Source organism: Scyliorhinus torazame, chromosome 14 (assembly GCF_047496885.1).
Source record: "Scyliorhinus torazame isolate Kashiwa2021f chromosome 14, sScyTor2.1, whole genome shotgun sequence".
Lineage (NCBI taxonomy): Eukaryota > Metazoa > Chordata > Chondrichthyes > Carcharhiniformes > Scyliorhinidae > Scyliorhinus > Scyliorhinus torazame.
Genome location: NC_092720.1, coordinates 123859158 through 123884045, shown reverse-complemented (window position 1 = coordinate 123884045; position 24888 = coordinate 123859158). Strand labels below are relative to the sequence as shown.

Below are 24888 nucleotides of genomic sequence, written 5' to 3'. Positions count from 1 at the left end.
GCATTATTGAAGAAGGGGGGTCTTTAGAACAATCAATGATAGTTTTATGGTCACCATTACGGAAGCTAGTTTTATAGTCCTGATTTTTATGAGAATAATCAAATTTAAATGATCTGGTGGGATTTGGACCCCTGTCCCCAGAGCATTAGGCTGGGTCTCTGGATTGCTAGTGCAGTGGCATTACAACTATTGTACCATCTTGACAGAGGGCATCAAGGAAGCTATACTCAAATCTCTTACAGTGGCTGTCCTGGAAATGTTTGCTGGGACACTGCTTTACGTTGTATTTAACCATGCTGTGGCCTGGATTGGACCTGTTTGAAATAGTGTGAGTGGGGCTTTAATCCATAACTAAATGTGTTTCGTATCTCACCTAGTAATACCTGATGTATAGTACAGAAGGAGTTTCACCCTGTATCTATCCTATACTGTGCCTGCCCTCGGAGTGTATGACGCAACATGTTGAAGGAGCATACGTTTAGCCGGGATTTTCCGGCAACTCCTGCGGCGAAATTCCTGCGGAGGATGAGGCGAGCCATTGGCTGCTGGCGGGGTCTCCCAGTCTCGCCGTGGACTACGGATCTTTGCGTGGCTCACCCGCTTCACCACCAGGGAACTCACCACGAGGGACCGGAAGACCCCGTCAGTGAGAGGAGCAGGAAAGTCCCGCTCTTTGAGTTAGGTAGCTGTGGGTTAAAGTCCTACTCCAATTCTCGACCAGAAAAATCAAGGCTGACACTTCAGCGCTGCTCGGTCAGGCACCCTTCAGATGAGATGCTAAATTAACGCCCTGTCTATCTTCTCAGGTGCATAGAAAAGACTCCATCGCACCATCCTGAAGAAGGACAGGAGAAGGTATCTTGATTGATACTTATCTCTAAACCAACATCATATAAATGGAGTATCTGGTCGTCATCACATTGTTGTTTGTGGAGTTTGCAGTGCTCAAATTGTCTGCTTCAGTTCCTGCATCACAAGAGTGACGACACTTTAAAAAGTACTGCACTGGCTGGAAATGGCTTTGGGACGCCGTGCAGTTGTGAAAGGTGCGATATAAATGCAGATCTTTCTATTTTTACTCTAAGTTCCCCACAATTAGCCTTCTATGTCTTAGACTGTCACACAAACAAAATCATAAACAAGAAACATGTTGCAGGAGAGGGGAGACATTGAGACATTGTGTGTGGGGGGGGGGCTGATTTTCCACCCCCTGTTTTTGACAGGCAGGAATGCCGGACGTTGTGGGGGAGGGCAGAGAATTGAGCAGGACACATAAAATGGATTGAAAGATGGCTGCAAAACAGGGGTTTGGAGGGTGGTTTATCAGACCAGATAGAAGTGAAATATGATGCTGCGCAGGAATGCATGCTCAGGCCACTATTGTTTACGATAAACATAAATGAAATGAACTAGAAAAATAAAGATTTGGCGGCAAAATTTGTAGATGACACCATATTCACGAATAAAGTTAAGGACTGCCGGAGAACTCAGGAAGACATGAACAGGTTTGCAGAGTGAACGGATAAATGATAGAACAAATTTAACATGTAGCAGTGGTTCATTTAGCTGAATGAATAAAGAGGGAGGCGATGTTAAATTTATGTAGAGTGGCTAGAGTACACTCGTACGCCACTCCAGCCCCCATACTGCAAAACGATTAATTAAGCCCCGGAGAACGTGCAAGGTAGATTTACAATGGCTACCGATGAAACTCTGAGGGAAGATCGGGTGAACTGGTACTCTCTTCTTTTACTGGACAGGATTTGTTTATTTGTTTTTTGTCATGTGTGCCGAGGTACAGTGAAAAGTATTTTTCTGCAAGCAGCTCAAACAGATCATTTAGTACATGAAAATAAAATAAAAAGAAAATACATATGTGGTATTATAGGTATTATGGTACCTGATCGGCTGAAGCATCATTGGTGGAAACTGTATGCTTTCTATTGGTTAGGATGTATGGTAGCTCCGCCCTGCTAGGCAGGGTATAAGAACCCGTGCCGCCCCAGCAGCCTTCATTCTGTACCTGAGCTGCTGGGGGAAACATCTAGCTTATTAAAGCCTTCAGTTGGACTACAACCTCGCTTTAATGGTCATTAATCGTGCATCAATTTAATAAGCTAGTTTTTTAAGAAGAAAGGATGGAGCTCCGAATCAAGCCGGAGTTTCTGCAACTTAGCCCCCACGCGGCGAACTCAGTGGCAATCTTTAAGCACTGGCTGGCGTGCTTTAAAGGGTATCTTGGGATGTTCGAAAACGCACCCACGGGAGAGCAGAAACTGCAAGTCCTGCACTCAAGGGTAAGCCCGGAGATTTACACCCTCATCGAGGAAGCGGAAGACTTTGATGCAGCAATAGAGCTGCTAAAAGGACACTATATTCGCCGGGTAAACCAGGTCTATGCCCGGCACCTGCTTTCAATAAGGCGACAAACCCCTGGGGAATCGCTGGAAGAATTCTACCGTGCACTCCTGGTGTTGGGAAGAAGCTGCGGCTGCCCGCAAGTTTCGGCGAGCGAACACACGGAACTCTTCGTCCGGGACGCTGTCGTGGCAGGTATGCTATCCTCACAAATCCACCAGCGACTGTTAGGAAAAGACACTCTAGGTCTCAGGGAGGCACGGGCCCTTGCAGGCTCCCTGGATGTGGAATTCAGGAACGCCCGCGCTTACGTCCCGACCGCAACACGTACTTCCTGAACGTGATTGACGAGTACTCCCGGTTCCCATTTGCCAAATTCTGCCCCGACATGATCGCAACCACCGTCATCAGGGCCTTCCATAGCATCTTTGCACTGTTCAGGTTCCCCGCTTACATATACAGTGATAGGGGGTCCTCCTATATGAGCGACAAACTGCGTCAATTCGTGCTCAGCAAGGGCATCGCCTTGAGCAGGACGACCAGCTACAACTGCCGGGGTAACAGACAGGTAGAGAGGGAGAATGGAACAGTCTGGAAGACCGTCCTACTGGCCCTAAGGTCCAGGAACCTCCCAGTCTCCCGCTGGCAGGAAGTCCTCCCGGATGCCCTCCACTCCATCCGGTCACTGCTTTGTACGACCACCAACCAGACACCTCATGAACGTCTCCTTGTCTTCCCTAGGAATTCCTCCTCTGGGACCTCACTCCTGACCTGGCTGGCAGCACCGGACCCATCCTGCTCCGAAAACACGTGCAGGCGCACAAGTGGTCATTGATCGTGCATCAACATAATAAGGCAACACAAGGCACACTATGTAAATCCATAGGCACCGTCATCGGGAGTGTTGTACTAATCAGGTCAGTCCTTAAGAGAGTTGTTTAGGAGTCTGGTAACAGCGGGGAATAAGCTGTTTTTGAATCTGTTTGTGCATGTTCTCAGACTTTTTTTATCTCCTGCCCCATGGAAGAAGTTCAAGAGTGAGTAAGCCGGGTGAGAGGGGTCTTTGATTATGCTGCCCACTTTCCTCAGGCAGCGGAAGATGTAGATAGAGTCAATGGATGGGAGGCAGATTTGTGTGATGGACTGGTCTGTATTCATGACTCTCTGAAGAAGCCTCAAAGAAGACGCAACAGTACAGACAGCTCTTTAAAATTATGAAGAGGATGGACAGGTCTCCACTGTAAATGCATCCAAGAGGCATAAGGTCTAAAATAACCAAGAACAGGTCAACTAAAGAATTTAAGCAGGATATCATTACCCGGGAAATGGTAGGAATGTGGAACTCGTATCCTATCGAATAGTCAAAACAGATATATTGATACATTTGAGGTGCACATACATGAGCCAGACAGGAATAGAAAGGCAACGCAGAGGCAGAAAGAAGCAGTGACTTAAGCAAGAGGAGAATAAACATGGGTATAGAGCTTTTTGGACCAAATGGCTTGATTCTGTGCTGTAGATTCTCTGTGGGTTTCAGAGTAAGAGAGTCAGTATAGAGGCAACAAAGTACACTGGTGTGCAAAGCACACCACCCTGTTGCTTACAGACTAATGGGTACATGTGTGTGAGTTCAAATCATCAGGGGATAACAGTCGTCAAGCACGGACAACAGATAAATAACAAACAAGCTGGTGCCCCGATATAATTCGAGATCCAGCTGCCCAGCTTGTTCAGTGAAGATGACGTTAATTTGAGTGAAAGTTGAGGTGGCTGAAACCTGTGAAGCAGTTTCATATCAATTCAGAGTGACTGCAAGTGCGTGAAAGGAGAAGCTGAGATGTTTATCGCACTGTAATAATGTGTTTTATCGTACCTTATTCAGCGAAGTTTGCGGTTTGATGCAAAACTTTAGTCTGTGTCAAAGATTCCGTGTGCTGGAATCGACCATGTGTAAACAACAAATATTTCCCTGTGACATTTGAGTCAATAACTGCCTATAGGGGCTTGTGAGGTGAGGGGGTGGGGGGAGAAGGGACTGGGGGATGGGGGGGGGGGGGGGGGGGGCGGTTACCATTGTGCTACTTAGTCACTCACCAAATTCAACACTTGGACCCTCTAACAGTTTGTACTAGCTCAGCCCAGATGGATATCCACCTTCTCCTGGCCGCAAGTTGCTGACAGTTGAACTCCATGAGTAGTATCTGTTATTTCAGTCAAATGAGCAGACTTTTATATCTCAGATTTGCAGGATTAGAATAGAAACATTTGCTGCTGTGTTAAAGTCACCTCAATGACCAATGCAGCTGAGTGAGGGTTGAATTTTGTCTGATATCTTTGGCTGATTTCAGTCCATGGATATAATTTGATTTTTTTTTCAGGATTAAGAAATCTGCAAATTCCCAGCGACAGGTCACGTTTAAGTAGTGTTCAATTTTCCGATGTAAAGCTTATTCGTATAGTTATTCACAACACCAGATACAATCTCAAACCGATGATTGGCGGAGGAAAGCGGTTTAATCCGACTTAAGCTGATAAAAACTGAGCGAGAGAAGTCAGAAAGCTTTAGGTGATGATTAGAAAGGGCTTGCAACACATGGTTGGTCATCAGGAAGGCTAGTGGAGCAAGGGATTGAGCCATGAGGGGGACCCTACAGGCATGTAAATGTCTGGCAGCAAGTGATGGAGCAACCCAGCAGCCGTGCTCCTGTTTGACACCCGTGAATGGCGAGGCTCTGCTGCAGGAGCTCCATTGCAAGGCAAGGTGACCCATAAACCACCTCACGGTGCTACTTCCTTCAGCCAGCACTGCGGCAAGCCTGCAAAGAGATGCTACTTCTGCACCTGCACACTGCCTATGTTGCACAGTAGCTGCAGGAAGTTTTGCGGTGACTGACACAGCTCTTCTTTCTTCGCCCAGATTCTCAGACGACTTATCTCTGTGCCAGGAAAGCGTTCCTGCCGATGCCTGGCAGCACCTTGGCATTTGCGACCAAGGCTTATCGGTTACCTTGGGGCGGAATTCTTGTTAACACACAGTGCGGGGAAGAACATGGCCTGCTGTGATTGCAGCACTTGCTTCTGGAAACTGTGTATGACAGCGGTTAGCCAGGCATTCACACCTCTCAGTGATATCACCCAGAATCTGCTGTCACAACTCCCTTTGCGAAGAGGAGATTTGTGTCTGCCAACTCTGTCTGCAGAGTGGGTGTTGGAAGGATTGCTTGGAGCCCCTCTTGGGCAGTCTGGCCTACTTGGTATTTCTCCCGCATCCACTTCTTCCAAGCAAATCACCAGGGCAGTGGGTGGATTCTCACACATAATTCACTATAAATGGTATATTCCATAGTTGTGGCAATACATAGCAGCAAAATGGACAGAAATGTGGGCAGCACGGTAGCATTGTGGATAGCACAATTGCTTCACAGCGCCAGGGTCCCAGGTTCGATTCCGGCTTGGGTCACTGTCTGTGCAGAGTCTGCACATCCTCCCCGTGTGTGCGTGGGTTTCCTCCGGGTGCTCCGGTTTCCTCCCACAGTCCAAAGATGTGCAGGTTAGGTGGATTGGCCATGCTAAATTGCCCTTAGTGTCCAAAATTGCCCTTAGTGTTGGGTGGGGTTACTGGGTTGTGGGGATGGGGTGGAGATGTTGACCTTGGGTAAGGTGCTCTTTCCAAGAGCTGGTGCAGACTCGATGGGCCGAATGGCCTCCTTCTGCACTGTAAATTCTATGAAATTCTATGAAAATTCAATAACAATTGTAGTAACTCACTCTTGGCAAAAAAAACAATGGGCCGGATTCTCAATCCAGCGACGCGGGAATCGCAAAGCACGATTGGGCAGAGAATGGTACATCAGACGGAAATCGAGGCCGGCGCGAGGCGCCCAGCAGAATGCTATGCTCCGGTGCCTCGACAGCCTGTGTGAATGCCTTCCACACCGCACTCCAGCCTGGGCATGCAAATTGTACAGGAATCACTGCTGGCAAATCATTAACGGGCCCGACCCAACAATTCCCGAGCCCCCACGCGCGATGCTCCACTTCCGTCAGGGGGAAATACCGATGGCCAGAGGTTCACTTGTTGCATTTAAATTCAGGAAACAGGCGCCTTGGCTGCTGAGGGAGAGAGGGGGGTACAAAAAGTGCCCAACATCGCTTATAGCGTGCCGACCCAGTTGTGCCGCTGGCCGAGGGGCTTCTGTCAGGGCTGGGGTGAGTAGTGGGGAGGGCGGGGTGAGGGGGGGCATGGATCACCATTGCTGCAGCCTGCAAGGCAGCCATGCGGCTGCGCATGCCGCTGACTACCCACTGGTGAACTTAGCACCACTGGTCGTATGGGTGCCTCCTCAAGCCACCCCCCCTAGGTATCCTCTGGCCCCAGCTGACCCATCAATGGGTTGTGTGGTATTATAGGTATTACGGTACCTGATAGGCTAAAGCATCATTGGGGGAAACTGTATGCTTTCTATTGGTTAGAATATATGATAGCTCCGCCCTGATAGGTGGGGTATAAGAGCCCGTGCCGCCCCAGCAGCCCTCATTCTGTACCTGAGCTGCTGGGGGAAACATCTAGCTTATTAAAGCCTTCAGTTGGACTACAACCTCGCTTTAGTGGTCATTGATCGTGCATCAGGTTGGGAATGCTCCAGTGCAACCAGTGCCATCTTCTTGGTTGGGATTGAAAGTGTGTGGGGAGTGGAGTGCTTATATGCAGCTGCTGTTTGAAAATGAAATGAAAATGAAAATCACTTATTGTCACAAGTAGGCTTCAATGAAGTTACTGTGAAAAGCCCCTAGTCGCCACATTCCGGCGCCTGTTCGGGGAGGCTGGTACGGGAATTGAACCGTGTTGCTGGCCTGCCTTGGTCTGCTTTAAAAGCCAGCTATTTAGCCCAGTGTGCTAAACCAACCCTTTGTCAGGCTCTCGAGTGCCAATCCCAACCCTGGTGAATCATACACCAGCATTTGTTGTAATTGCACTCGTTCCACGTGGCACCAGTGCTAGCCCATTAGGATGTCCTGAATCGCACCAGGATCGGCGCCAATTTCAGGGCCATAAAACGCACACCATTCAGCCCCGGCATTAGCACTTAATCTCTGAGACAGAGAATTCTGGCCTATATATTTAGAACAAAGATTTATTGAAAGCCTCAGTGGCAGTGGAAGAATAAAACAATAGGGAAAGGAAAGGCAACAAAAAGGTCCCGGGCATGTTGGTTGCATTTGTGCCCTACAAAGGAAACTTTGAGCTGTCCCGTCCCGAGTAACCCTTTGTTTTGTTTTTGTTGAAAATGATTGTTCCATCTTCATTTTAATATTGAAGTGGAAGCCCAATCTGCTGCCGATGGGAATTTCCACACCTTCCCACCACCCACCTCCCCCATGTCCCCCAAGAGCTGAACAGAAACCAGCCCCCAGTTTAACACGTCCATCTCTGTGCATGTTGACATAACATGAAACCAACCCCCGCCACCTCTATAGTGGAAGGTTTGCTTGTTGCTAACCTGAAAGAGGCTCGCAGCCTCGAGGATCCTCTGGACATTTTGCCTGGTGATGTAGACTTTGCTGGTGTAAGTGTAATCCACTAACATCTGCATGGTATCGGCATCGACGCCCTTAATCACTATCTTCTCTTCGTGCTTTTCTTTAAGGTCATTACAGAACATCGCCCTGGGAGAGAAAAGAAGGTTTGCATGAAACAATGATTCACTCATTTTTGGGCGTTTTCTTTTGCCAATTCCATATTCCGTCTTGTTGAAATTGGATCTCTTGGAACCAAATACAGGATGAGACAGATTTTGAATATGAATTGTTCCACCACCATCATTAAAGTCCAGCCTGTGATCAGACTATAAATCGTATAGCACGGAAGGAGACCATTCAGGCCATCTTTCCTGTGCCAGTAATTTGATAGAGCGACTCAGTGGCTGGAAATATCCACTACCCCCCAGCGCTGACCCGCCCATAGTGGGTTTTCCGGTGGTGGAGCCGGCTCGCCATTGGCGGGTGGCATCTTCCCGTCCCGCCAAAGGCAATGGCTGTTTCCGTTGCTCACCGGTCACGGCCACCGGGGAACCTCCCAGCCAGTGGTGACCCAAGGTGGCTCGAAAACCCCGGCCAATGAGTCCCATTCCCTGCCTTGACCCACAGCCCTGGAAAATCTCCTTTTCAAGTATATATTCAATTCCCTTTGGAAAATTACTATTTAAACTGCTTCCGAGTCATCACACTTTGCTACATTAAAATAAATTAACATACTTTACCCTCTAATCTTTTTGCAAGTGACCTAATCTGTGTCCTCAGGTTATCGACCCTCCATCATAGTTTTCCTTATTTACTCCAATAAAACCGCATGATGTTGAACACCTCGATCAAATCTCCTCTTCACCTTCTTTGCTGTGGGGCTAACCCCAGCTGCAATCTCTCCACATAACTGGAGCCCCTCAGCCTTGATAATTTGGTGCATCCTTGCCGGGGCAGCACGGTGGCACATCGGTTAGCACTGCTGCCTCACAAAGCTGGGGACCCTGTTTCAATTCTGGCCTTGGATGACTGTGTGGAGTTTGCACTTTCTCCCCGTGCCTGCGTGGGTTTCCTCCGGGTGCTCCAGTTTCCCCCACAATCCAAAAATGTGCAGGTTAGGTAGATTGGCCATGCTAAATTGCCCCTTAGTGTCCAGGGATCTGCAGGTTCGATTGTGGGGTTCCTGGGATAGGGAGGAGTGGGCATGGTTAGAGTACTCTTTCAAAGGGTCGGGGCAAACTCAATGGGCTGAATGGCCTCCTTCTGCACTAATAGCAATAACAACAACATGCTGCTTTGGAAGAAAAGAACCCAAGAGGACTTCATTCCATCTCTCATTTAGAAATGGATACCCATAGCCCTCTCAGTCACCAAACCACCCTCCATTACATAGCAGACATCAGGAAGAAGTCTTACAACACGAGGTTAAAATCCGACAGGTTTGTTTGGAATCACTAGCTTTCGGAGCACAGATCCTTGATCAGGTGAAGGAGCTGCGCTCCGAAAGCTAGTGATTCGAAACAAACCTGTTGGACTTTAACCTGGTGTTGTAAGACTTCTTACTGCGCTCACCCCAGTCCAACGCCGACATCTCTACATCATAGCAGACAACGTGAAGTTAGTTCTAAATTTGTTGTGGATTCAATCTCACCTCGGACCCGAGAACAAAACTCAGTGCTAACACTCCAGTACAGCACTGATGGAGTGCTTTAAGAATGGGATAGGTGCTGTAGTGAGCAAAATCACCCAGACGCCTCAAAGAAAACTGTCTTGTTAGAGCCTCAGTAGCAGGCCCGAGCTTATTGAGCATCCTAGGAAAAGTGGATTAAATGAGCCACTTGAACACATGATGATTGGAAGCTGCAGAGAGGCATAAGTAATCTATAGTCTCTAACTGAGAATCTTTTAACTACTGCTTACATTGATGTGATCCCTCACTTGGTGAAGTCATCCGCATTTTTAGCTCACATCGATGCTTAAGTCTTTTCATAATTTACTCCTTTATTTTCCATCAACTGGTATCTGGAGGGATATGGCACCCCCAGCCTTCTGGGTCCCCAGTAAATCTATTCCACCTAGTCATCAGTAATTGGAGCCTTTGCCTGCTCCTCGTTGAGGTTACCGGGGCGATACAAAATCTCGTAGTTGGAGGTGGAGAGCTCGATCCTCCACCTCAGGATATTATCGTTTTTGATCTTGCCCCGTTTTTGATCTTGTGTTGTTGAACATGAAGGCTACTGACCGTTGGTCAGTGAGGAGAGTGAATCTCCTGCCGGCCAGGTAATGCCTCCAATGCCGCACAGCTTTAGCGATGGCTTGGGCCTCTTTTTCGATGGAGGAATGCCGAATTTCGGAGGCGTGTAGGGTTCGTGAGAAAAATGCCATGGGTCTGCCTGCCTGGTTGAGGGTGGCGGCGAGAGCGACGTCTGATGCGTCGCTCTTGACTTGGAACGGTAACGTCTCGTCGACTGCGTGCATCACGGCCTTGCCGATGTCAGCCTTAATACGGTTGAAGACCTGGTGAGCCTCGGCCGTCAGGGGAAACAGAGTGGATTGAATGAGTGGACGGGCCTTGTCTGCATGGTTTGGGACCCACTGGATGTAATAAGAGAAGAACCCCAGGTTGGTGACGGCAAAGGGAACCCTGAAAAAGTGGTAACGGTGGCCATCTGCTTCGAAGGCAGTGTATGGGCGGTCCACCTTACGGATTGGGAGCTGGTGATAGGCGGATTTCAGGTCCACAGTTGAGAAGACCCGGTACTGTGCAATCTGATTGACCAGATCAGATATGCGTGGGAAGGGGTGCGCGTCGAGCTGCGTGTACTTATTGATGGTCTGGCTGTAGTCCACGGCCATCTTGTGTTTCTCCCCAGATTTCACAACTACCATTTGGGCTCTCCAGGGGCTGTTGCTGGCCTCGATGATGCCTTCCCGAAGCAGTCGCTGAACTTCGGACCTGATGAAGGTCCTGTCCTGGGCGCTGTACCATCTGCTCCTGGTGGCAACGGGTTTGCAATCCAGGGTTAAGTTTGCAAATAGGGAAGATGGGTCGACCTTTAGGGTCGCGAGGCCACACACAGTAAGGGGTGGTAGGGGCCCGCCGAATTTCAATATTAGGCTCGGGAGGTTGCACTGGAAGCCCAGGCCGAGTAGCAGGGCAGCGCAGAGGTTGGGAAAGATGCAGAGGCGGAAGCCGCTGAACTCCACGCCCTGGACAGTGAGAGTGGCTATGCTGTACCCCCGGATCGCCATGGAGTGGGACTCGCAGGCCAGGGAGATTCTCTGGTTGGCGGGGTGTACCGTGAGGGATGAATGAAACTCTCGGTGTTCCCGGAGTCCAGCAGACCGGCGATCTCGTGCCCATCGATCTTCACGTTGGTAGAAGCAGTTGACAGGTTGTGTGGGCGAGACTGGTCAATCGTGACCGAGGCGAGATGCGGCTGGCTGTCGATGGTGGCAGGTGATGAGGTGCCCTGGGCATGGGTCCTGGTAAGATGGCAGCGCCCACAGGCCGCACGTGTCATGGGGAAGACAAGATGACGGCGCCTGATAATCCTGGGGAGAACAAGATGGCGGCGCCCACGGGCCGCATGTGGTCCGAGGAGGGGAAGATGGTGGCGCCCACTGGTCGCACGTGGGGGGGAGTCGGAACAATAGCGGCGACTGCGCGGGCCTGGCACACCGCTGCGAAGTGTCCCTTTTTGCCACCTTGCAAAGGGCGCTCCGGGCCGGGCAGCGCTGACGGGGATGTTTAGACTGCCCACAGAAGTAACATTTGGGTCCCCCGGGGTTGGTTGACTGTGGCGCGGCACAGGCGTGGGGTTGGCTGAGGGGGGTCACTAGTGAGGTCCACGATGGGGTGGTTGTCTGCGGAGTCCACGATGTGCAGGAGGGGTGGGCCACGCGGCCGGAGGAGTAGGCCTGGATGTTGCGCAAAGCGACCGTAAGCGAGAGCGCTAGCTTTTTTTGTCTCCGTGAGGTCGAGCGTGGCTCCTTCAAAGAGCATCTCTCATGAGCAAGTTCGAGTGCTCTGTGGCCTCGACGGCCTGACAGTCACAGTCTCTAACTAGGGGAATCAGGGCACGCCAGAAATCTTCCACTGGCTCACCAGGAAGTTGACGACGAGTGGAGAGGATGTGCCTGGCGTAGAGGGTGTTAGTCTGCTGAGCGTAGTTTTCCTTCAGTAACGCCATGGCGCCTGCGTAGGTCGGCGAGTCCTGGATAAGTGGAAAGATGTTGGAGCTCAGCCGTGTGTAGAGGACCTGAATCTCCTGAGCTTCTGAAATTGGGTCTGGCGCAGACCCGATGTATGCTTCAAAACAGGCTAGCCAATGTTCAAAGTCCTTTTTGGCGTTGTATGATTGCGGATGCAGCTGCAGGCGATCCGGCTTGCTGCGGAGGTCCATCTTCTGAAAACTTAGTGTAATAAATTGATGCACGATCAATTACACAAAGACGAGAGTTGGATGCAATCGAGGCTTTATTACACTAAGATGTGTGGCCTCCTACAGCAGCTGGCGAAATGGCTGCTGTACGAGGAGCACACATATTTATACCCCGCCTACTGGGCGGAGCCAGCAGGCAGTGAACTACTCCGTACCTGTAGTACAGGGCCTTACCGTAAAGCACCTACATCGACATCCTCTACATACAATATATACATCAGTGGTGACTACCACAAGCTAATTCCAACACTCTCCAATCCTGCTGATTAATGTTTGCGTCACAGAGGCTACTGGGGAAATATAGGACTATATGTGAGTGAAGCCAACATACATTTAAAGAGCTGTATTTTAAAATGTAACTTTTGTAAGGGACAACAAATTGTCCACACTGAATAATAGAGAAAAACAAAACTTATTTTATTTGACACGTTAACTATTGTGGTTAGCACTGTTGCTTCATAGCACCAGGGACCCGAGTTCGATTCCCGTCTTGGGTCACTGTCTATGCGGAGGCTGCAGGTTCTCCCTGTGTCTCCAGGGGCTCCGGTTTCCTCCCACAAGTCCCGAAAGACGTGCTGCTAGGTGAATTGGATATTCTGAATTCTCCCTCTGTGTACCCGAACAGGTGCCCAAGTGTGGGCACTAGGGGCTTTGCACAGTAATGTCATTACAGTGTTAATGTAAGCCTACTTGTAATACTAATAAAGATTATTATTATTATGCACAGCTCCAGTAGTTCCCAACTGGGTCTTCTCTAGTCGGTGTCTGACTGGTCAGTTCTATTTATACAAAGAAACATGCGCCTGTTGAGGGTCCCCCTCCCCCATAACGGGGGAGCTCATATTCTGCAAGCTCCACGGGGTAGTCAATGATCCCTATCCTGTAAGGCCTGTGGGGGATATTCTCTAACTCTCACTTCACGGTTAGCATTGAGCATAGCAAAGTAATGAAGCCCAAGAGTGAACACAAAGGCTGGTGTAACTGTGCTGAGTTAAGTTGGGAGTAGGGAATAGGAGTGTTGATTGCTGGTGAGTTTGGCAATATCAGAGGAGGGAATCAGTTTGATCTCTCTGAAATGTCTGCATCTAAATCTCCATCTTAACGCACCCTGGTGAAACAATGACTAGTTGAACCACCAATATTCCAATAACAGAATAACACCAATAACAGAATTGCCAGTCTGTCCTTGCCCTTATAGATGCTAGAGCACACGGGTTTAGAGGGGGCTGCTGAAGTAACCCTGGGGACCGGCAACAGTGCATAGTTCATATAGCAGCCAATGGACTGAATGCGAAGGGTGTGGAATGGGCAGTCAGTCAAGCAGCCTGCAAAGTCTTAGATGGTGTGTTTAGGTGTGCGTGGGAGAATACGGGAGGGGGCATGAATGCCTCACCGTATGAGCAGCGGACAGCCAAGCTGGCCGAGGAGGACTGTGACCCTGCATGTGCCAATGGCAAGGTCAACCTGCCCCTCCAGGGAGAAAGTGTGTTTAAGCATTGCAAATAGGAAACTGAGTAATGTTTGTAATGTAGGAGGAAGCATAGGCAGACACTCATTCTCTATTCCCTTCATTCCAGGTGCCAGTAGGACGAAGGGGAGGCCAGACCCTGCACCCAACCTCAGCCCCCCACCCCCCACCCCCAGAAGACCTCAGAAGAGGACAAAGGTGACATCTCCAAAGTATCAGCAAGACACAGGGGAACATCAAGCAGACGTGTCAGAGGCCCTCAACAGAGTGGCACACAAGATGGAGAAGTGCATTGGCTGGTTCTCCTATGTAGTAGCACCGACATGTGAGGGCATTGAAGCCTCCATCGGGAGGATATCAGATGTCATGGAGGCGCTGGTCGAGCAGAAGTCCAGTGTCTGTCAGAGATGTGCTCAAACCTGCACTCCACGGCTGTAGCCATGGGTGATCATCCGCAGTGACTACACAAGAGGGGGACAGGGCAACTCGGTATCCCTCCAGGTGCCCCTGTTCACGCAGGACTCAGGCCCTCAGGCACCCAAAGGGAGGTGTATCAGGCAGACACCCCTGAGGCTTCTACCCAGGACTCTCCAAGGGTGTCCATGGATTCCGCGTTCTCTCTCCCTGTGACCCCATCAGCACCAATCTCTGAAACTACTGAGCAGGCCCCTGAGCAGGAGACCCAAAGAAGGCAGGGTCCCTCCGGGCCTTGGCCCTCCAGAGGACACCTGCCAAAAGTCATCAGAGACAAAAGGGCAGAATAGTCAGCATGCTGCCTCCAGCTCTACTGCAGTTGTCAGAGAAACACCTGGAAATAATGGTACGGTAAGAAAAATGAAGAAGTGTGGTTACGCGAGGCAATACTAAAGAAGGGTTTATTGGCAACAAGCAAAGGTAAACTATGCACTGGCACAGATTCACTAAACAGGTCTTCAGTCCCACTCTGACCGGGCTCATGCTCCCAGGGCCCCCCACTTTTTCCCCAGTGGTCGGGGTTCACATGCTCCTGCCTGGTAGGCCCCAGGCCGACCATATGTACCGCGAAGGCTTGCCCCTTAAAGGGACCTTGCTACCACATCCCTCCCCCCTTAAGTCCCTCAATAACATGTTTGCAGACAAAAAGGTTGAGAAACACAAGAAGAGCGAGAGTCCATGACAGTTCATCACAATGTCAATCTGTTGGGGGATTTTCTGGGCATCGTAGACCGCCTTAGTCCCCCAACCGGCTCCTCAACCTCAATGGTAGCAACGTTTTTATTCGTGGCAGGTTGTCTCTGAGATTCGACCATTACGACAGGAGCATTCCCTTCTCCAGCTCCCTCCTGGGTCGTCGACGGATCCTGCTCAAAACCACAAGATTCCTTCTGTTATGGCTCCAACTGTTTAAAAGTTAGAGCTGTGGTCCCTTGGCTTCTCACGTGGTCAACATACTTCCGCACTGCCCTGCTGTTCAAATCCACCACGTATGAGACTGGGCCTGACTTTGATACAAGTCTGCCAAAGTGGGCATGAAGCAAAGTTCCTGACAAGGATCAATTTGCCCACTTGAAATGATCTGTCTCCTTTGTGAAAAACATGCTGTTTCCTCTGGGAGGCCTGCTGTGCCTCCGTCCTCCCTGCCAAATTCGGGAAAACTAAGTCTAATCGGATCCGAAGTGACGGCCCATGAGTAACTCCGTGTTAGCATGTTGGGAGGTGGGAGGTTGGGTCATGTTAAAAGACAGAAGGAAGTTGGCCCATGTAACGTGTAGTGGTCTGCAAGACCGCTTCCGCATATCTGCCTTGAACATTTGAACAGCTCTCTCCACTAACCCGTTTGAAGCAGGGTGATAGGTGGGTGTTCCCGTTTAGCAGATGCCATTTTTTCATAAAAGGTGCTGAAACCTTTTCCAGTGAAGGCAATGATGTTGTCAGACACTATTACTTCGGGGAGGCCACGTGCAGCAAACATCTGCCACAGGGCCCTTACTGTGGCCACCAAGATTGTCATCCCCATCTCTGTATGCAACCGTTTTGAGTGGGCGTCAACCAATATGAGGATCATTCTGCCCAAGAAGGGGCCTGTGAAGTCCACATGTACCCCCATCCACGGGCAACCTGGCCATTCGTATGGGTCAAGGTTGGCTGAGGGTGTCAATATCTGCTGTGTCTGGTAGGTGTCGCACTGGCGCAACATGTATTCAAATGTCCTTATCTGTGCTGGGCCACCAAATGTAGCTCCTAGCTAGCATTTTCATTCTTGTTTGGCCTGGATGGGCACAGTGCAATTCCTGAAACAGTGGTTCTCTTGCTAGGAGTGGTACCACAACTTGGGAACTCCAGACATTGACTCCATCCTCCCAATCATCCTTGCGAATGAGATGAGGCCGTAACTGCTCCGATTTATCATGGTGCCACCTGTTATGATCATGCACTTCACTTTGGACAGGACTGGGTCGAGCTGCATCCAATTCTTAATGTGACCTGACAATACTGGCAAAGTGTCAAGAAAGTTTAGTGCCAGGATGATTTCTTGAGGCACTGGTGGAGATGCCAGGTTCTTTGGAAGTAGAAGCTGACTCAGTGCATCAGCATTTGAAAATTGTGTGCCTGGTCTCTGCTAAAAGATGGAATTGTCGGCTGTCAACAACAAAGCCAACTGTTGTATCCTGGCGGAGGCAATTGAAGGTATCGGCTTTCCCAAAGGAGCCCCAACAGTAGTTTGTGGTCAGTTATTACCGTGAAGCGTTGCCCAAAGGCATACTGGACACGAAGGGCATTCAAATGGTCATTGGATAGACATATGGACGATAAGGGAATAGTGTAGATGGGCTTTAGAGTGGTGTCACAGGTCGGCGCAACATCGAGGGCCGAAGGGCCTGGACTGCGCTGTAATGTTCTATGTTCTATAGATTACTGCAAGGCCTTAGTTTTTGATCTGTGCATATTTCCACTCAGCATTGGAAAGAGTTCCGGAGGTGAAGGCAATTGGCCTCTCTGACCATCTTCCATTTTCTGAGACAAGACCATATGGCGTTGTCATATTCCATATGGTGATGCATCACAAGTTAAAATTACTTGGGTCAAAGTCAAATAATAGACCGGATGACTATAAGGTCTGCTTGAAATACTGGAAGGCCTGCCCCTGTGGTTCCTTCCAATACCAACGCTGGTGTTTTCTCAAGAGCAAGTGCAATGGCACCAACGTCGTTGCTAGGTTGGGGATAAACCGGCCACAGTAGTTTACCATCCCCAGGAAGGACTTTAATTCTGCCACTTCCTTAAGTGCCGAGTCTTCTCTTACGGCTTTCATTTTGTCCCCCAGTGGGTATAGGCCTTTTGAGTCCACTTGATCCCGATGTAAGTGACCTCACAGCTTGGAAAGTGGACTTCTCACGCTTCAGTCAGATTCCCGCATCTCTAGATCTTCTCAACACCTGTTTTAGGCTTGCTAGCTGATCTTCATGGGATGTTCCTGGCACTCGAACGTCATCCAGGACGTCAACCATTGGGCTGCCTTGAAGCAGATTCTCCATTGTGCATTGGAATATCGGACAGGCCAAGGAGATGCCAAAGAGTAATCTGGTGTATTGAAATAGGCCTTTATGAATGTTAATTGTCTAAACTTTCACGAATCTTCATCCATTTCTAACTGCAAATAGGCTTAATTTAGGTCAATTATGGTATACAGGATGCTCCCCACCAATGGAGAAAAGTGTTCAGTTCATTTGTCTACCTGGGCCGGCTGGTTTATCGTAAGTCAGTAGTTCCCTCATATTCTAACTGCGAAGTTCAGTTTTAGCACAGGTACGACGGGGACTGCCCATTCAGAAAATTGCACAGGTTTGATAATTCCCAATTCCTCCAGTCATTAAAGTTTGTTTTCCACTTTTTGGTGTAAGGGATGGGTCTCGCCCTGAAGAACTTTGGCATTGAATCAGGGATGACGTAGACCCTGACCCCGTGCTCAATCCAACTGGTTCTGGAATATGTCTTTATATTTACATAAAACTTCCAGGAAGACACTATCTGAAATTTTGAAGATCTGCAACCTGTTTTGCTCACTTTCACCAGAGCTGCAGGGACTGCCGTTCAAACAGGCCCAAAACAAATTCAGTTACCTGGTGAATCAAATTATACACGACTGGACATGGATCCACAAATTGAACCCGACGAGTCTGGAAAGGGAAGGAAGAGGGGGGAGGAAGGGGGGAGGGGAAGAAAGGAAGGGGAAAAGGGAAGGGGGCAGTAACCAACAAGGCAGACAGTGGAAGGTTGAAAACGCAGCCGCAAAGGAAGGACCCAAAAGCTGGATAAAAGGTGCCAGGGCAGAACCTCCCCCAGCCCCCCACCACCCACCTCCAGATAGAAGCTAGGGCGTATACTTGGTAGATTAGGATTGGATTATTGTGATTTTCTTTTTCATAGAATTTACAGTGCAGAAGGAGGCCATTCGGCCCATCAAGTCTGCACCGGCTCTTGGAAAGAGCACCCTACCCAAGGTCAACACCTCCACCCTGTCCCCATAACCCAGTAACCCCACCCAACACTATGGGCAATTTTGGACACTAAGGGCAATTTAGCATGGCCAATCCACCTAACATGCACATCTTTGGACTGTGGGAGGAAACCGGAGCACCCGGAGGAAACCCACGCACACACGAGGAGGATGTGCAGACTCCGCACAGACAATGACCCAAGCCGGAATCGAACCTGGGACCCTGGAGCTGTGAAGCAATTGTGCTATCCACAATGCTGCCGTGCTGCCCTTGCTATACCTGCTATTGGAATGACCATGCTCTTCATAGTGGGGTTTCGTACGCATGGATATAAAATGACAGAAAGCCAATAAAAACATTTATTTAAAAAAAAGAATGACAAGGGCAGCAGATACACAGGAACGCCATCACTTCCCCTCCAAGACACACACAATCCCGACTTGGAAATATATCGCTGTTCCCTCCTGAACAGCACTGTGAGAGTACCCACTCCACGTGGAATGCAGCTCACTACCACCCTCTCAAGGGCAATTAGAGGTGGGCAATAAATGCTGGCCTAGCCAGCGAAGCCCACATCCCATTAAAGAATTTTAAAAATGGCTGCAAAAAGCTGCAGTACAGAGGCATCTGGGTGCACGTGTACCTGAATCACAAAACGTGAGCCTACTGGTAAAGTCAATAACTTTCAGCTGGCCTGCGGATCCTGCTACGGCGGGACAGGAACATCCTGGCCGATATTTCCTCTCATGGGGGGATCCTCGATCTCGGAGGCACAGTTTAAAAATAAAGGACGGGATTCTTCAGTCCGCCGGCCACGTTTTCCTGCGCTGCGCGCCCTCGCCGGCAGCGGGATCCTCTGTTCCGGTAGCCCGCCAATGGGATTTCCCATTCTGGCCACTCCATGCCAGCGGGAACCCCCCACGGGCATGGGTGCACTGCAGGAGAATCCCGCCAACAGAGAATTGCCCAGAAGGTGTCTCCCATTTAACAGGGAGATGAGGCGGAATTTATTTTCTCAGAGGATCGTTAGTGTTTGGGATTCTCCTCCACAGAGAGCAGTGGAGGCTGAGTCGTTGAATGTATTAAAGACAGAGTTAGACGCATTTCTGATTGACAAGATGGTCAAGGGTTAGGGGGGACAGGCAGGAAAGTGGAGTTATAGTCACCATCGGAACAGCCATTATATTATGACATGGCGGAGCGGCGTGAGAGGCCAAGTGGCCTACTCCTGCTCCTATGTCTTATGAGCTTAGGTGTAAGCCATGATCCTGAGGTGACTCCCTTGCCTACATGTCTAAAGGTTGTAGGCTCAAACACTCCAAAGACTTGAGCGCGTCGCCTGGGCTGGCACTTCAGTGCAGCACTGTCGGAGTTGCTATCTGTCAAATGAGGCGTTAAGCTTCTCGGCTAGGCATACAAGACCCGGAGTGGAAAAGGAGCAGAGGAGTTCTCTCATATCCTAGCCAATATCATTAAAAGAGATTATTGTTGTCCATGAGAAGCCCCGAAAAGATAAGTCAAAAGTAATTTATTTCTTACTCACAGTGAGGAAATACAACAACGAAGCAACACTTCAAGTCCCAGCCGGAACCATCCCGAGATGCCGGGTCCCGCTTGGGCTGGCTTTTATCCCGGAGAATTAACAAGCCCCGCTGCGGTGCCTTTGCCCCCTGTTATGGGCCAGGGTTTAGAGAACCCCAAAGTTATCATGGAGTTCACCTGACCCACAACTTTTAATAGATTGTGGTGTGGGGCGCACACGGCCCACCCTACAGGTCTGGTGTAGCAGACATCGAAAAGTATTTTTTTAAAGTAAAACAATGTTTATTCTATGAACTCAAATTAACCTTTTTAAAACATACAGTGAACATCTTAGCAACCATCAATTCAAATACAAGTCCCAAAGAATACAACACTAAGTAATGCTTACCCTATCCTTTTAACATCCAGAAGACTTACAAAAAACATAACCTTTAACAGAAGCACATCAGGTTAAAGTCACTACTGAAAACATTTATAATTCTGAATTCACCAAATGATCAAGAGATAGTCTTTTCATGGCAGAGAGAACAGCAGTGCAGCTGCTTTGTCTGGCTTCAGCTCCAACCCTGAAAACAAAACCAAAAAGACAGATACACCCAAGCTTTTCTCAAAGTGAAACTAAAAAGCAGAGCCAGAGCTCAGCTCCACCCACACTCGGACACCACTGCAGTAACATGAGCAGCCAAACATTTCTTAAAGCGACATTCCCATGACACCACTCAGCAGGAGAGCTCGTACTCCACAAGCCCCATGGCGAGATCGATCCGTTCGTCCCCGTGTGTCTCGTGGGGGTTATAACACATATCAAGGGAGGCAGTGGTGCAGTGGTATTGTTGCTGGGATAGCAATCCAGAGACCAAGGTAATGCTCTGGAAACCCGGATTCGAATCCCACAAGGGCAGATTTTAAAAATCTGGAATTAAAAGTCTAATGATGACCATAAAACCATTGCTGATTGTCGTAAAAATCCATGTGGTTCACTAATATCATTTAGGGAAGGAAATCTGTCATCCTTACTTGGTCTGGCCTACATGTTACTCTAGACCCACCAGCAATGTGGCTGACTCTTAAATACCCTCAGGGATGGGTAATAAATGCTGGTCCAGACAGTGATGCCCACATCCCATAGACGAATAAATAAATAAATAAATATTGCTTTGCTGTTTGGTGCTGCATTTTCGACATTGCAACATGACTTCATTACTTGTAAAATGTTTTGTGATATTTTCGGGTTGTCTGAGGAGATATATAGTTGCAATGTCTCTCTCTCTTTCTCAATAATGGTTTATAACTTTATAACTTTTACCTTTAGGTTTCCTCATGAAATTCTACCCAGTGGGTGCTTCCCTCACCCTGTGCTATGAGGTGTGCTGTCGTGGGGCTGAGTGGATTGAAGTCCCCCTCAAACTGCTTCCCACCAGTTAATTCATTGTTCCACTCCTGTTGGAGCTCTGGGACACAACTCACTGCGCCGACCTGAATTTGCCTTGTCTTCACTTTTTTAGTCAATATGAAAAATATTTTCAGCATGAGATGCAGCACGGTAGCACAGTGGGTAGCACTGTTGCTTCACAGCCCCAGGGTCCCAGGTTCGATTCTCGTCTTGGGTCACCGTCTGTGTGGAGTCTGCCTGGGTTTCCTTCGGGTGCTCTGGTTTCCTCCCACAGTCCAAAGATGTGCAGGTTAGGTGGATTGGCTATGCTATATTGCCCCTTAGTGTCATAAAAAGGTTAGGTGGGGTTACGGGGATAGGGTGGAGGTGTGGGCTTGGGTAGGGTGCCCTTTCCAGAGGCTGGTGCAGACTGGATGGGCCAAATGGCCTCCTTCTGCACTCCATGAGATATATCACAAAGATAGAGTTAATGCCTTTCAACATCTTTTGGTATTTTCCGAGGTTTTATAGTGCTTGTTCAAGTGGCTAAGACTTGTACTTTTGGTCTAGCCAGATGGTGCCATAGAATGATCCACGGGGAGTCTCTCTCCACAACAGTTTACCCACAGGAAATCACTCGTCCAGTTGTCACTCTCCCCACAATTGTCTGCTGGGAGTGGCATGTATAAAGAGTGAGTTAGTGGCACCACTGGTCTCCAGTTCAGACAATAATGGGTTCAATAAAAGCAAAATACTGCGGATGCTGGAAATCTGAAACAAGAGCAGAAAATGCTGGAAAAACGCAGCAGGTCTGGCAGCATCTGTGGAGAGAGAACCTAAAGTTAAGGGAAGGGATTCTCCCATCTTGCTCGCAGCTGGGATTCTCCAGTCCCGCTGAAAACGAATAGGGTTTTGGCTGGGATGCCAAATTCTCCGTTCTCACTTGCAGTGGGGCGGCAATGGACGAGACCGGAAAATCCCACAGAATGTGTCTTGTCACATGATTCTTCTTCAGACCCCCCAATCCAAGCTTGCGCATGTAACCTAGCCTGATGTCAAAGCGCAGTACTGAGGGAAAGTGCTGCATTGTCAGAGTTTCTACCTTTCAGGTGAACTGGCTTTACTTGTAGATGATCAAGAGCATTCTCCTGGTGTCCTGGCCAACGTTAACCCCTCAACCAAAACTAAGAGGGTCAGTTCAACTTTGGTGTAATACTGTTGACTTTGATTCAGTCGCCTGTTTTTCACCTCTCCCTGTCTATGAAATTTGGGAGAAATGTATAGCAGGTGCCAGAATAAATATTGTCTATTTCACACTATATCGTAAAATCAAAATTACTCTCTTGATAGTGAGGGAAGAGTACATTATCTCATCGCTGCCTTCCTGCACGTGAATTGGCTGCTTCATTTGCTTACCGACCAACACTGACTATTTAGAAAGTCACTCAGCTATCACGTGCTTCTGAAAGCTCAGGTGATACAGAAGTTTTTATATAGTTTCTGTCTTTATCAATTTAAAACTAAAGCAGAACGTAATACATCTGATGGAAAAACGTGAGCCTGTCAGCCTACAGTCTGCAGTGAAACACATTTATTTTGAGATACTTCACACGCCACACTCCTTTGCACATTTACACGGGTATGTGGTGCGTCTTGCACTTTGGGTTGCCAGCTTTACTTGGACGTACTACTGAAGATTTCATCACATCTCCCACTTCCCAGTCACCCTATGACCCAACCACTTTACTTCTCATTTCAAATATTTCCACAGCTGATAAATGAAAGCCAACAAACAAATGAAAGAAAAGTAAAATAGGTTTATTTTATTGTAGCCTAATGATTTTCAACTTGGGGTTGCCTGTTCGAGAGCCAGGAGATTGAACGTGTTCTAGAGCCAGGCGATCTCACTCCTCGCTTCTCCCCAATGTTCTGCCATAATAATTACAGACAGCAAGAGGAAACCACATTGAGACATCAGGAACAACTAGCTGATGCTATCCTTATTTACCAGCAATAGAACAGTGAACGGAAGGATGGGTACAGAATTTCATTGAATGAAGGAGTTGGCCACACAACAGTGAGGATCTGGAGGATTGTTGTTGAATATTTGTTTATCTTCAGTCAGCAGACTCCAGCTCAAAGAAGGGACTGCGAGGGAACACCTCCAGAACAGCTCAACTCAACTGGATATCAACAACTTGCATTTATCTAGTGCCTCCAACCGAGTTCAAACATCCCCAAGGCTATTCGCAGGAGGATTATCAAACACAAATTTAACACTGAGCCACAGAAGGAGATATTATGGCAAGTTCCCAAGGGCTTAGCGAAAGATGTCTAAGGAGCCTCCCAAAGGAGAAAGATCGAGAGTCAAAAGGGGTTTAGGGAGGAATTTAGGGCCAGGACAGCTGAAGGCACGGTTACCAAAAGCAGGACGCAGGAAATATCAAAAGTTCCCAGCATGTTAACAAAGAAAAGATGCTGGGCGGGATTCTCTGTTGTCCATCTCCAAAATCGGGAACGGCAATCAGGCGAAGAATGGCTCCCGATGCCAAAATTGCGACAGGCGCCGGTTTGACGCCGGGTCGTGATTCTCCGCCACCTCCAACTCGACGTTATCGAGACGCACACCGCGCACAGTCACAACCGCGTTTGAATATCAAGCTGTCTCCGATAGGCCGAGTTCCCGGCGGCGCAGGCCATGTGTGGTCTCAGCGGTAGTGAACCTGGCTTGGCGGCTGCAGAGAGGGCACGCTGGCAGTGTCCAGCACCGCCATACTCCGCCGAGAGCCGTGCCGCTGGCCGAGGGGCTACTGCCAGGGCTAGGGGGAGTAGTGGGGGATGGACGGGAGGTGGCCTGCGGGGTCGGGTTGGCCGGGTACGCAGTCCAGCATAACCGGAGCCAACTTGACGGGGGCAATCGGTGTGTGTGTGGGGGGTATAGGCATACCCGCAGCTTGTCAGCCCTGCGCGTATCCAGAAAGGACCCGGTGATTCTCCCACCATTTTAGCGCATTCCGCAGGTGTTTCACGCGGCGCTGGTGCGAGCCCCTCACTGGTAGCAGAATCGGTGCAGGTGTGACGCCGATTTTTCCATCGTGAAACACCACAGATCCGTTGTTGGCGTCAGTACGTAGACGCAGGAACGGAGGATCCAGCCGGCTCTCTTTTGGCCTACCTGAAATAACTGCTAGCAGCTGCCAGGACCACCCGATGGCAGGAGAACTCCCTGTCTTCCACACACAGCACCACATCTGTCAGGGACCCCTCCAGGCGGAGGCCCTCCAGGCCACCCTGGAGGACGGAAGAGAAGCCAGTGTCGTCAAAGGTCATCCTCCCATCGGACGAACCCTCCGTCAGCCCCTCGACGTCCCAGGAGTGTGTCCCAGTCTGGCTGCTCGAGGACTGGTCGGTGCTGTTCTCCACCACGTCTGCCATTTCGCATGCTACTGTTTGATTGCTCCACTCTCCGCTGACTGCATCAGCGTTCTGAGGTTTCGAAGTCGGTTGTAATGTTGCCCTTGGACGGATTTCCTGCTCATGACTCGCTCCTTATCAGAGACCAACACGCATGCATAACAGGAAGAGCTGCGCTTTCTCATTTTTTAAAATCCATCTCCCCCTCTTACCCAGTACTGCCCCTCACATGCTTTTCTTTCATGGAGTTTAGTTAGTTCACTGAACGATGATAAATAAACACTTCTCATC

At 49.2% G+C, this 24888-nt stretch overlaps 1 protein-coding gene across 1 annotated transcript in view; it reads right to left on the bottom strand.

Moving 5' to 3' along the window:
- LOC140390002 (kelch-like protein 6) overlaps positions 1 to 24627 on the bottom strand; it is a 66438-nt gene extending 41811 nt beyond the window's left edge. Inside the window, exons 1-2 of the mRNA XM_072474764.1 lie at positions 24359 to 24627; positions 7860 to 8025 (exon numbers count right to left, since the gene is read on the bottom strand). Of these exons, the coding sequence (XP_072330865.1) occupies positions 7860 to 8025; positions 24359 to 24618 (426 nt within the window). The 5' untranslated portion in view covers positions 24619 to 24627. The remainder of the gene's footprint in view (positions 1 to 7859; positions 8026 to 24358) is intronic.
- Positions 24628 to 24888: the final 261 nt, after the last annotated feature.